General features: G+C 40.0%; 1 protein-coding gene across 1 annotated transcript; it reads left to right on the top strand.

Moving 5' to 3' along the window:
• Positions 1-4,614: 4,614 nt before the first annotated feature.
• Odaph (odontogenesis associated phosphoprotein) lies at positions 4,615-11,736 on the top strand. The gene is made up of 3 exons (XM_047566025.1): positions 4,615-4,681; positions 11,387-11,525; positions 11,667-11,736. Exons 1-3 carry the CDS (start codon positions 4,615-4,617, stop codon positions 11,734-11,736), a joined length of 276 nt encoding a protein of 91 aa, XP_047421981.1.
• The last annotated feature ends 1,934 nt before the right edge of the window (positions 11,737-13,670 follow it).

The raw sequence follows: 13,670 nt of genomic DNA, 5'->3' as shown, positions 1-13,670 counted from the left end.
ACATGATCAGCAGAATCTGCCTCACTCCCCGATTCATCTGCTCAACCATGCTTTCTGTCCCCTACCCCAAGCAAAGCTGCTCTGGACCTAAGAATCTCCTGACATACCATTACGCAGGCTGCAAGGCAAATCCTCCTTAGTGTCCAGATATGAAAACCTCGCTTCTCCAGTGCTGCAGTTTCATGGCACTCACCCCTTAGTCACCCCTCCACAGACTTTTTAAACTGGTCTTAGGTTATAAAGTTTCCTAGTATTTAACCACCAAGTTACGGAGCTTGCCTCCAGAACAAGGCATTTTTATTCTTCCATTTTTTTAAGAAAAAAATATAATAACTTTTTTAATTTTTAAATTTGACCATGTCAAATTTCCATCATCTGAACTCACCCAACCCCAGTGGTCAAATGCTCAGAACAAAAACTATCATGTTATTTATTTATGAGTCACACACTACTTCAAATTCATCAAGAAATCCTGTCAATTCAACCTCCAAAGCATGCCTGGGATCTCCCACACCTCCACTGCTATAGGAAGTAACTTGAATGAATGAAGTGATGAAAGTGAAGTTCATATACCCAAGGTAACACTCCTGAGTGCCAGGTGCTCTGCTTCCCTAGGTTGGGAACCCGGGACAAGTTTCCTAAAAAGTTGAACAATACCTTTTTAGATTAGTATTCTCCTGTAATGGTATGTGCCACCACAGTGCATTGAAAATATTTGACCAAGGTGATATAGATAAGACACTGAACAGACTGAAACCAATGAATAATCCCATCTTGATTGACATTTGTTTAGAACAAGTTATCATGCTAAGATGCCTCTGAATTACAAAGCCCTTCAGTCACCAACAACTATTTCCTGGTATCCTCCCCATAAAAGAACATCATAAGTATTGCTATGTTTATTGTAACCCCAAGCATCAAGTAATAAAAAGTGTCCTTTTTTATTTTTCATGGGAACATGGATTGTCTTATTCCTATTGAAAGGCATTCTGGGTAACCAACACATACTAGATTGATTGTCGAGGTAGGGAGTGTTAGCACAAAAAGACCTAGTAAGATACAAACTTCACGGATCATCTCAGCTGTTTACTCAGGAATTAAGTTTTGTGCAGGAATAGGGTAGGCAGGAACGGGGTGACACCAATGGACCCACTTTCCTGGTGGAAAATGAGCCACTGAACAAAGGAGGGGACTGGGCTTATATTGGTCACACTGAAAAGTGACTTAATTAATGAATGTGTCAGTTTGGGCACTCAGGAATTGGAGGTCTGTTTTACTGGGTGAGATGGGAAAGGGTCTGGGGTCAGTGGTCAGTATCTGGGATTTATTTTTATTGGGCCTAATGGAGAGCCTGGGGCCAGTGGTTGATATCTGGAAAAGGATTTGTTTAGGGATGGATCGATTCTTTGGCCTCTTCCCAGAGACTTTCATTTCAGACTTGATGACTATCTCCTCCCTGGGGCCTGTCTTGTCACTGGGAAAGGATCAATGTATTGCCTTCTCCCTTATTCCCTTTCCCCAGGTCATACATTTTGGGATTTGTCATTTTCCATATCTAACAGGGAGGTCACATGACACCATGGGTATACTACACACAAGCTGGGATACTCCTCGATGAACATCTCCAGTGACCCGGGCACTGCCACCATTCCCTGATCCTTCCTGTAGTAACTCATCTCTCCGTCCCATCCCCAACCACACGACCCAGGCTTGGCCAACTGAAGTTCTTCCCAGGGACTTTTCTAAGTTGTGCTGGCAAGAAAGAGCTTTCCTCACAGATTAAGCCAGAGGATATAAAATGAATTAATTAAAATAAGAATATAAATTTACTAATGAATTTTGTTCCTTTTGAAATTTTGATCCTTTGTTTTATAAATTTCAGAACAATAGTTACAAATAGAAAAGTTATTTTGCTTTTGTTAGAAAGGAAGAAAGAAAAGGAAGGAACGAAGGAAGGGAGGGAGGGAGGGAAGGAAGGAGGGAAGGAAGAAGGAAAGAAAAAAAGAAAGAGAGGGAGGGAGAAAGAGAGAGAGAGAGAGGGAGGGAGGGAGGGAGGGAGGGAAAGAAAAGAAAAGAAAGAAGATAGCTGGGAGTGGTGGCAAACACCTGCAATCCCAGTGACTCAGGAGACTGAGGTTGGAGGATGAAAAGTTGGAGGCCAGCCTCAGTAACTTAGCAAAACTGTCTCAAAACAAAAATTAGGGGGCTGGGGATGTAGCTCACTGGTAGAGCACCCCTGGGTTTAATCCCCAGTATCACCAAAAAGAAAAAGGAAATAAATTCAGAAGAGGGCTGGGGAGATAGCCCAGTAGGTAGAGTGCTTGCCTTGCAAGCACAGGCCCTGGGTTCAATCCCCAGCACCGCAAAAAAAAAAAAAAAAAAAAAAGAAGTTCAGAAGAAATAACACAAATGTCTGTCAAGTAAAAGTTTGGCTAAATAAATTACAATGGATCTATAAAATGAAACACTGTGCAGTAGGTAAAGTAATTAGATGGATCTAGTTTTACTGGCATGGCACATGTGTCTCCAGCACAGGGGCTCAGACAGACCATATGATGCACTCGCGGATGTAAAATCACAGATGATGTTTTTGTGCTTCACGCTCCTGTAGCTGCCACATGTCTTTTCTCATAGCACTCAAAACTCTTCATGTTACTCCTGGGTTAATATTTAATGTCTCTGCCAGGCTGGAAGCTCCATGAGAGCAGGAACCCTATTGTAAGCCCCAACCCCTTGACCAGCGACAGGCCTTTGAATAAGTAAGAGTCAATGAAGAGTCCTGAAATGAATTGGTCTAATGAACTCAGCCTGTTCTGGATGTTTTGTGATTCCATTTCTAACTGCTGACAATTAACAGTTAATTATCTGTTCTAACCAGGTGTGGTGACACAGGCCAATAGTGCCAGCAACTTGGGAGGCTAAGGTCAAAGGTTCACTTGATCCCAGGAGTTAGAGACCATGGAGGGTAGCACATAGAGAAAAAAAAAGAAAAATCTCAATAAAATCCCCAAATTTAAAAAAATGATACATTCTAGAACTTTGCATGGGACTAACATCAAACCTGTGGAATTCAGCACTTCCTCATTCATGAGTGTTTGCCTTCTAATTTATCCTGATTGAATGACAGCACAATTAGCACTGTCCCCCTCATTAGGTTGTCCTTGCAGATTTCTTACTTTCACACTGCCCTTCAAAGCTGGGAACTAGATTTAATTTTATTTTTTCTACAACATGCAGGAATACACTCTGCTCAAAGTGGGGATCTTTTGAGTGATTGGGTGATTTGGCAAGTACAACCTCCTAAGAGAAGGAATTATGAATTAGGGTTATTATAATTTGATAACAACCACAAACACTCCCTTTCACAGGCCTGCCACTGTGTTTGAAGCTTTATATCAATTTTCCCCTTATTCTCACTCCTCCAAGGGAAGCACTTGCCATAGTTTGAATCTTGAATGTCCCCTAAAGGCCTGTGTGTTGAAGGTTTAGTCACCAGCCTGTGGCACTACTGGAAGGTTGTAGAACTTTTAGGGGGCGTAGTAATAGAAGGATGGTCACTGAGGGATGCAGGTGATACTAGAACCCCGGCCCTCTTTATCTCCCTCTTTGCTTCCCCTCCACCATGTGGTGACCAGCTTTGCTCCATCACACACTCCCTGCTTCACCCCAGGCCCAAAACAATAGAACCAACTAACCATGAACCTGAACTTCTAAAACTGTGAACCAAAATAAACCTCTCCTCCTTATAAGTTGATTCTCAGGTATTTTGTTACAGCAACAGAAAACTGACTGACACAGTACTGCAAATACCACTTTACAGATCAGGCACCTAAGGCCTCACAGACTCACCACTGACTCCCCTAGTAAGAAAAGAAGCTAAGGTTGGAGTTTTCTAACTCTGAGGTCCAGATTCTTAATCACTTGTGAGTTCCACCTCTCATTCCTCCAGCAGCTGACAGTCCTCTCAGGAAATCAACCAGGTATAGATACACCATGTCCATCTTGGAGGCAATTTGGTGAATTAAAGGGAAACCTGGAAGGACAGCTTACTAAGTTATGCTCCCAGAAATTCATGTTATTTAAACAGAGACTATGATGGAGACAAGGGAAGATAGTTTTCTGACTATACTGTCCTTGCCTCTTGGACAAAAGCAAAGAAGAAGAATCATAAACTCTGATCAGAGATAAGAACAACTTCTTAAAACCTGCATCCCACTGGGTCAGGAAGCGTCAGAACAGTGCTCTTCCCCTCAGTCAGCTCCACAGAGGGAAGCAGTGTTGAGCATTTCCCTTCTCTTGCAGAGGAAGACATACACACTAATAAAGAGAAGGCAGCACCGTGGGAGTAGATTTGAGGGATTAAAAGGACAGCGAAGGTGTGGTTGTCCAAAATCAAGGTATGATGAATGATGCTTGGCTGTCATTACAAGACACTTCTGGTTGATACACACTGTCTGGTATGTCCTTAGGGATTTCTTGCCCTCACACCACAGGCCCAGATAGCTGTGGTCCACTATGCAAATGCAAATTACCTGAATCAGTCTGCTGGTGACTCACCAACTCCCATTTAAAGGAACATTGGGTTGTAAGCAGTGAGAGTTCAAGGTAGAAGCCATGGCTCACAGACTCTGCTTCTCCTACTGGTCACTGGTCTGCTGGTTGGTGGTAACTGTGGCAGAAGGTAAGGGTTTTGTTTTTATTCTCCTGTAGGCCCATTAATTAATAAGTTTTCTGAAAAGATAAAACTAGCTCCATGATTACACATTCCATAAACTGGAACTATTTATATCTGTTTCCATCAGCCTGCAACTGCTTCTATCATCTGAAGACTTGGATCCTAGTCTCAGCTGTAGCTCTGTGTCTTTGATACTTGTAACCTCTCTGAGCATCAGACTCCTCATTTGTGAATTGACAGTTCTAATAATATTCATTGCTATGGGGGTTGAAAGGACCAAGTGAGCTATATGTCAAAAGCCATACACACTAAAAACACTGCACACTCACTAGTGTCACGAAGCTAACAATTTCTACCTTGAATTACAGTGCTGTCCACCTTTCTCCATCTCTAACTGTGCAGTAATTTGTACAAGGCGGGTGTTTAGTCTCTATCATTGCTTTAGTTAATCACATCTAGTGAGCTGTGTCTTGGTGCTCTCAAGATGAATACAAGTTTTAGGATTATATGAGATGAGTTTCTCCACTGTTTCAATTCTTTCTCCTTTTCCCCACTACCAAATCTCCAGGTGACCTGAGCCTTAGAATTGGTATGTACACCCTGGGGAAAGGAAAGAAAAGGATAAGGAAGAAAGAAAAAAGGGAAATAAAGGAGGAAGAGATTTTGGAGACCCTGAATTTAGCATTTTTCCCCACAGTTCACCTTAGTTCCAAAACTAGATGCTGTTCAGGGAGGAGAAAATGGAGTCAAATAGAGTCCTTCACCCACTCCCATGCCCTGCCCTGGGGAGTCTTTGCAGTGGCTCAGCCAAACCTTACTCATCCCTCAATAACTTCCTTGCTCATGACAAACTGGACACAGGTACAGACCTCAGAACTGGTTATAGGACACCCATAGATTCCCTTACCAACCTCTGCACAAACTCAGACCATCAGAAGACATAGATAATAAATGTCACTTGCTCCCAATCCCCAAGGCAAAGATCCAGTCATCACCTGCTAAAAGCGATATGTAAAAGAGGAATTATAAAACAAAAGCAGCCACCTACCACCTTCTTTCAAGTTTATGGGAAATGTGTAATCATGGAGACAATTTTGTCACCTTCTCCACTTTCCAGGAGGCTTTGTAAATATGCAAACAAGTTATAATGAGATTAGAGCTTCCTTTTGTTCATATAGAAAAGATAGCAATTCCAGGCACAGTGGTCTGGAACTATAATCCCAACAACTCAGGAGGCTGAAACAGAGGATCTCGACCAGTCTCAGCAATTTAGTGGGACCTTGTTTCCAAATAGAATCTAAAAAAGTCTGGGTGAATTAAAGGGAAACCTGAAAGGACAGCTTACTAAGTTATGCTCCCAGAAATTCATGTTATTTAAACAGAGACTATGATGGAGACAAGGGAAGATAGTTTTCTGACTATGCTGTCCTTGCCTCTTGGACAAAAGCAAAGAAGAATCATAAACTCTGATCAGAGATAAGAACGGCTTATCTCTTATGTAGCTAAGTGGTTAGAGTGCTCGCTGAGCATATGTAAAGCCCTGGGTTCAATCCCCCATATCACAAAAATATGTAACTAAACAATAAAATAAAAGACATCAGTTGAAATGTGAGATTTGGTTTCTGAATTTGGCATCCTTCCCATCTAGCTTCAATTTATCCCAGCACTGGTTCCTGTTCATTGCTCACTTACACATATTCTGTGTCTACCAGACAGGGTCACATGTGTTTCTTCAAAGTCATCTTCTTTCTCTCTCCTCCATGGCAGTGACTGTGGCTGCTCCCTCTTCCTGCTTTCACACCTGTTTATTGAAATTCTGCTTCAAGTCTCAACATTTAAATGCCACCATAATATCGACTTCACAAAGTCTTTCTTAAGACACATAATTTTAAAATTGCAATCTCTCACACACACACATACACACACCTTGGATTTTTATAGCAATTCACACATTACCCACATACGTGCTGCTTTCCACTCTGCACTGCAGATCTGTGTATCTGCAGCACCACTGCATTTCCCTGGCGCAGGTGCTGCGTCTTTGCCATCTCTGTATGTGCACAGCATCTGACACAGTAGCCTGAACATTGTTGAAACAACTTGACTTACAGCACAGGATTGAAAGAGGCCTGTGGAACACCTTCACGGCTCCAAATTCTGTATCTTCAAAATTACAGATTTGACCAAGATAGTCAGTCATTCTGTGAATCCACCAAATGAACTGAGTTGTAGTTATTGTGAGTAAATTAAATAAACACAGGACTTATATTTCTTTCAGGTTCAACTCTGAAAGTACATGAGAATTCTAAGAACCCATATGCACTGTAATGGAAGAGTTGAATACTTAAACTCCGAGTTCAAAGCTTACTTTCTAAAAATCCCTATAGTTCACTACAAACCAGCTATTGTCTGCCCAAATAACCACAGAGTACAGGTAATTATAACAAAGCTCTTCTCCTCATTACTCTTTTTGAAAAGTGCTAGTTGTTGGTATGTTATGAATTTCATGTCTAGACTATAATAAACCCATTTAAAAGTGATATCCAAGTTCTAAGCAATATTTTGACTTTTTAAATTTTGCACTACTTTTAAATATATCAAACATTCTGAGACTTAAGTATTGAGTACCACAAAAATATACAAAGAGGAAAACTCGGTGTCTGCCTGACAATTCATTCAATTCATCAAATATTTATTGAACACCACTGTAAACCAGGAACTATTCTAGGTGCAGAGGACATCGTCAGTGACTGTCAGTCAACAATAATCCCTTGACTTAGAAGTACTGTTTTTAATTATTTATTGGTACTGGGGATAGAAGTCAGGACCCTTTTACCATTGAGCTTTACCTCCAATCCTTTTATTTTTTATTTTGAGATGGGTGTCACTAAGTTGCTGTGGTTGGTTTTGAATTTGTGAGCCTCTTGCCTTAGCCTCCAGAGTTACTGGAACGACAAGTGTGTGCCACCATGCCCTGCGAGGGCCTATTCTTATTACATCTGTATCTTTTAGCTCTGTCCTTAATGCAGGGATTATGTACATGATGTAACCAAATGGGCCTAAGAAAATGGGGCTTATGCTAATAGAATCCTTCCATAATATTCATGATTAATAATAATTGCTAACACTAAATGTATATTGTGTGTCAGACAATATTTTGAACACTTTATACATCTTAGATAAATTCACAAGTTCATGAAATGGGTAGTGTTATTTGCTCCATTTTACAAACAAGGAAAAAGTCTCAAAGAAGTTAAGGAATCTGTCTATAGGCACACAGTTACAGAGCTCAGGGAGCCCAGACTTTTCAACACTTTGTTCTCGGCTCTCAACATGGTTTTTTTTGTTTTTTTTTTTGTTTTTTTTATTTGTTTGTTTTGGGCAGGGAAGTGGGGGTCTGGGAATTGAATTCGGGGGCACTCAACCACTGAGCCACATCTCCAACCCTATTTTGCATTTTATTTAGAAACAGGGACTCACTGAGTTGCTTAGAGCCTCCCTTTTGCTGAGGCTGGTTTTGAACTCTCAATTTTCCTGCCTCAGTCTCCCAAGCTGCTGGGATTATAGGCATGCACCACTGCAACCAGCTCAATATGTTTTTAATGTTCAAATGTTTGACCTACTCTGGTCTCATTACACTTGGAAAACTCTCATCTTTGACATTTAGAACTTTGGCGGCATGTCAGTGAGCAGTATGGGAAATATTTACTTATTAATCATCACACTGTCCCTGAGAGGTAAGAACATGGTAACTTTTCCAATCGTAGAAACCGAGATTTCTTTCACTCAGTTCAGTCCTATTGCAGGCACTGAGGTAGGGTTGAGACCACAGTCTACAAGATGTTCATGTGGCTATTTCAGTGGAGCAGGAACACAACCACTGAATGGTAATCACATGACTGATACGTATAATGAAAGTGGATTCACAGGATGCTATGAAAGCAGGTTGCCAGGGACCTTCACCAGTATTCAGGTCTCCCTGAGGAGACCAAACTTGGAATTCTAACAGGAGACTCAGGAAAATAGTACTTCAGGCACCTGGAATCAACGTTTTAGAAGCCCAGGACTACTGACTTTTTCCAAAGTAGATCTGATGGAGTGGAAGACACAGAGTCAGATTCTAACAGATTAAATAGTTATATAGCATATAGACTTCTCTTTAAAGAGAAGTAGGAACCAGAGTTCACGGCAGACCACCTCAGTTTTCTATCTGAAATATTAAGCTAAATAATCTACTTAGAAAGGTACAAAGAATTCTTCAAATGAATGAAGAACTAACATTTTGAAGGAGATTTGAGAATATAGTAAAGATTCTGAAGAAGTAGGAACAGAGCAGAACAAGGATAAAGAAAAGAATGATGAACAGGGTTAACTCAGTCAAAGGTAGAGACATGAAAAGTATCAACTCACTCAGATGTGTGGCCTTAACTTTGTAAGATGTGACAGGGTCCCAAAACAGTCCCTGTGGTTCCCCCATTTTAGAACACATGTGCTACCAGGCAGGTAATGACCCTGTATGTAATTTGGTGGAAGAATGCATTTTTACATGGTCCTGCCAAGGTGGTTGGGGTAAGCTTGTTCCTTGATTTCGAACCCTTGGGATTTCCCAGAAGACAGCACTGGATACTACTGGACCAACCCACAGCCTAGCAGGCTCTAAAACCTGCCTAACACCCAATTGCCAGAGGATATAGAGAGTAGCTTCATGTTGCAAGAAATGAGATGAGCCCAAGGGGTGAGTGGGTGGTTTGTTTTTAACAGCTGGAGTGGTTTAATGAATAGCAGAGTGCAAGGCCTAGCTAAGCTTCATTTCATAGCAAAATGTCAAGATGGGGCTTAATAATGAGGCTGATGTCTCCCCTGGAGACTAGATTATGGGTAGAGTTTTCATGTCACAAGGATTCAAAACTTATCACAAAGAAGGAGTAATGTGTGGTTTAATCATTATGAAGTTCAAAGTGTGTTAGTCTAATTTCATCACAGGATTTCAACTCAATAGCCTGAGTGGGTATGGAGAAAGGATTGGCATTTTATTTAAGGAATGAACACCCATTCAAGTTAGTTTGAAAAAGAATAGAGCAAGGGGTCAGTAGAAGTAGTATGAGTACATGCAAGACCCTGGTTCACTCCCTAGTACCAAAAAATAAAATAGAGTTGGAGGTGGCATGGTCATGATAAGATTGTCTTCAAGAACTTTCACTATAGCCCACCCTCAGAGGGACCAACCCTGGAAAGTAAAGAACCAAGACTATGCCCATCAGCAAGCAGTTACCACATAGTCTCTTGTCGCTTTCTCTCTCTGAGGCCTTCCCCAATTTACTGCTTCTATATGCAAACTGGCCTCTGTGCTTCTCAACATTCATCTGGCCAAAATCTGACACTCCAACCCCTGCCTTCCAGTAACAGCTTTCACTATATCTCTTTGCTATAATTCTCAAGGGAGGATTCTACTCATCATTGACTAGTCAATGAATGAGTTCTCTGGGCACAAGAACTACGTAAGCATATCCAAGACAGCCCAGAAACCAGGGAATCTAGTTCTTAAATGCATCTGTGCTCTCGGCTTCCTGTGGCTGGTTCGTCTTTCCCCCATCCATGCCTGGCACTCCTTTCCAGGAGTATTGGAAAGTCTCTGCAGAGACTTTGTATTGGTGAGTCTCTGCAGAAGTGAAGAAATGATTCTCTACAGGAAAACTTCCTTTACTGCCAACTTGAATGACTGATTCAGCCAAGGGAAGACCTTGAAGCTGGAACTTAATCCAAATTTCTTCTTAAAAACTAACTGTGCCCTGTTCCTTTTGCTGCTTGTAGATGCCCCTCTCTTCCTAAGGAATGACTTCACTAATTGAGCAGGGAAAAAGAACTTTTAAAGTTATTTTTATATTTTTAACATTAAATAAGTATTTTTTTTCTCATGAATTTTCTTTTTTAAGTTATAATTTACGCATAGTAAGTCCACAGATCTTAAAGTTACAGCTTAATCACATTTTATATATACATACATATATACTTGTGTATATAGAGAGGTATATATGTGTGTGTGTGTGTGTGTGTGTATACATCTATGTGTGTATGTGTGTGAAATGTAGATATCTCCATTTAAAAACCACACATATCAAGATACAGAACATTTTTGGAGTTTCCTGATTACTCTTTCCACTAAACAATTCCTACCATAAACTCGAGTTGAACATTATTTTGACTTTTCTTATTACCATAGTTTCACTAGTTATACTCTTTTGCGGTATGTACTCTTTTGTGTCTAACTTCTTTTGTTCAACATAACGTCCATGAGATTCATCCATATTACTGTAGGCATTAGTAATTTTTCCTTTTCCACAACGAGTACTTTTCATTGTATGAATATACAAAGTTTATTTAACCATTCTAGTGATGATCACCTGGATTGTTGCCAAGTTTAGGTGCTAGTGAAAAAGGATGTTGTGAACATCCTTGAACTTGTTTTCTGGTTGGTTGTTTTTGCAAACTACAGTTCATTTCTCTGGGGTCAATTCCATAGAGTGGAAACACAGGATCATAAGATGTGTCCACATTTCATTTTATTGACCTTGCCAGTTCTTTCCAACATGCTTCAAGACATCTCTACTTCTCTCTTTCCATCTTTCTCCCCTGCACCCACCCTTAAGGATCTATCTCACTTCTGCTTCTGTTACCAGCCCTGTTTTCTGACTTGTATTTTCCTCCCTACAGGACAAGAAGAGGTTGTCACCCCACCAGGAGGCTCACAAAATAACATAAACCCTACAGACTGCCAGATCTTCACGCTCACCCCTCCGCCCACCACGAGGAATCCGTCAACAAGGGTCCCGCCCATTCCAAGGACACCCAGGTATCCCTTTAATCAAATTCCTCAAAGAAGGCCTGGAGTCTACTTTAGGTTTCCAAACAGACCTTTTCTCCCTCTAAGGTGCAACCACCGTTTTCAGTTCCAGCCATTCCGCTGGCCACAGGGACGTCTTACTTCTCGTAGATATTTCCTCGGAAGAAATCTCCAGACCGAAAGCTCATCCGAGGAGAGCAGAGAGAAAAGAGAAGCCTAAATATACTGAAGCAAAAAGAGCCAATGCCTTCCAAGAGATTAAAAGCTTTCTGCTTTTTTCAAACTTAAATTATTGGATGAGAAGATGAAGTATCCTAAACAGTATTGACTAGAAATTGTCAGCAATGAAGATACTGGATTTGGATTATTTTTGTTTGCAAAATATCACAGTAACCATATCATTCTTCGCCTATGGGATATTAATGAAAACAAAGTCTTAAAATGGGCTGTTCCAATAATTTCTATTCATACCAAGATGCCAACAGAATGAGCCCCCTCTTCTAAATTAGAGTGAAAAGCATTTAAAAAGGGTCATTATGAACCAAATGAAGACATTAAGACACTCTTTTTGTTGTTGTTGTTCATTGGGAAACTTAACAGAGCAAGTGCAACAAAGTGAACTTTAAAAGAAATTATAAAGATTAAAGTAAAAAAAACATATGGGGAATCTGATCATGGATAATACTTTATAGTCATAAATTAAATTTTCTAGCTTGAATAATTATTTTTGACTGTAGTTTCCAAATTTACCTTAATGTTAACTTTTTAAGCAAATATGTGATTAATTTGATAAATATCTTACTGTTTCTTCTGTTGTCATAAGTTTTGTTGAAAAATTTATCCTCAAACGAAAGATTCGTGCTCAATGGCTTGATTAAAAAGTTAGCTGATATTCTGTTAATGTTGGAACTCTGCAAAGTTCACTCGATGGGAAATTTGTGTTCTTGGGCACAATTTGAGAAACAAATCACAGATTGCATTCATTGGTTATTTTTTTTCTAACCTCTCTGTAAAATATCACCTCTTGTTTGTGCCACTCGTCTTGCCTGTAATATAGAAACTTGTGCTTTGCATATGTGCCCAATGACCTACTTATTCCTGGGCAAAAGTTGCTACTACTCTTGCTACAAAGAAAAAAGAAATAACACAAGACAATGGAACTCTGGGATTAGATGCCTGGGAAAAGGAGAGAGCTATAAGAACATCATGCTGTACTTCCTTGCTATATTGAATGATAAAAGAAGAAAAATGTTTCTTTCACTCCCTTCATGGCAAATATTATAAGAACAGATATTTACTTCACATTTACAGGTTTAAATAAAAAACCAATTTAAAATACTAATCAAGAAACTGTATTTTAAAATAAACCTCACCTGTTCTCTTTTTGGTTAGGGGGACATACCAGAAAAGGGTCATCTTTGGGCAAACTCCAAGACAGATAAAGTTTGTGTTTGAATTCCATTTCCCTTTCTGACCCTTCTTTATTCTGCCATGTTCACAGTATACCGGTGTACTTGGTGCCCTCAAAAATTCCTGACTCCCCAAACCAACCTGACTTGGTCTTTCTCTCTCCAAACATTAGAACTTTTGCAATTAAAAACTTAAGCAAGCCAGGTGCTGCACACCTGTAATCCCAGCAGCTCAGGAGACTGAGACAAGAGGATTGCGAGTTCAAAGTCAGTCTCAGCAAAAGTGAGGTGCTAAGCAACTTGGTGAGACCCGGTCTCTAAATAAAATACACAATGGGGCTGACGATGTGGGAGGGAAAGATTGCCATAATGGGTATTACTTGGAAAATCAGCAAATTTTGAATATGATTGCATATCTGATAATAGCATTATATCAATGTTAAATTTCTGAATTTGATAATTCTATTAGGGAACATCCTGCTCTTTGGAAATAGATGTTGAAGTATTTTAGGTAAATGAGTACAATTCTGCAATTAAATCTCAAATTATCCAGGAAAAATGTATATGATGTTAAATGATAAGTAGGCTTATAGGTAAGTAGGTAGGTAGGTAGAGACACCAGTAGTTGTGGTGAAATGTTTTTATAGTTGATATACCTGAGTAAAGGGTATATGAGTTTTTGTACTATGCTTACAACTCTTCTACATTTTGACATCATTTCAAAATGATAGTATAAAAGGCATTA

This window comes from Sciurus carolinensis, chromosome 10, assembly GCF_902686445.1.
Source record: "Sciurus carolinensis chromosome 10, mSciCar1.2, whole genome shotgun sequence".
NCBI classification, from domain to species: domain Eukaryota; kingdom Metazoa; phylum Chordata; class Mammalia; order Rodentia; family Sciuridae; genus Sciurus; species Sciurus carolinensis.
The sequence above is the reverse complement of the archived record's forward strand: the minus strand, read 5'-3'. Positions and strand labels throughout refer to the sequence as shown.

What these genes read in the sequence shown, in the direction of transcription:
- Odaph (XM_047566025.1), top strand. Translation starts at nt 4,615, where the DNA reads ATGGCTCACAGACTCTGCTTCTCCTACTGGTCACTGGTCTGCTGGTTG. An exon ending in GGTGGTAACTGTGGCAGAAG is followed by an intron (nt 4,682 to 11,386) that starts GTAAGGGTTTTG and finishes TCCTCCCTACAG; the next exon opens with GACAAGAAGAGGTTGTCACC. An exon ending in CCCATTCCAAGGACACCCAG is followed by an intron (nt 11,526 to 11,666) that starts GTATCCCTTTAA and finishes TACTTCTCGTAG; the next exon opens with ATATTTCCTCGGAAGAAATC.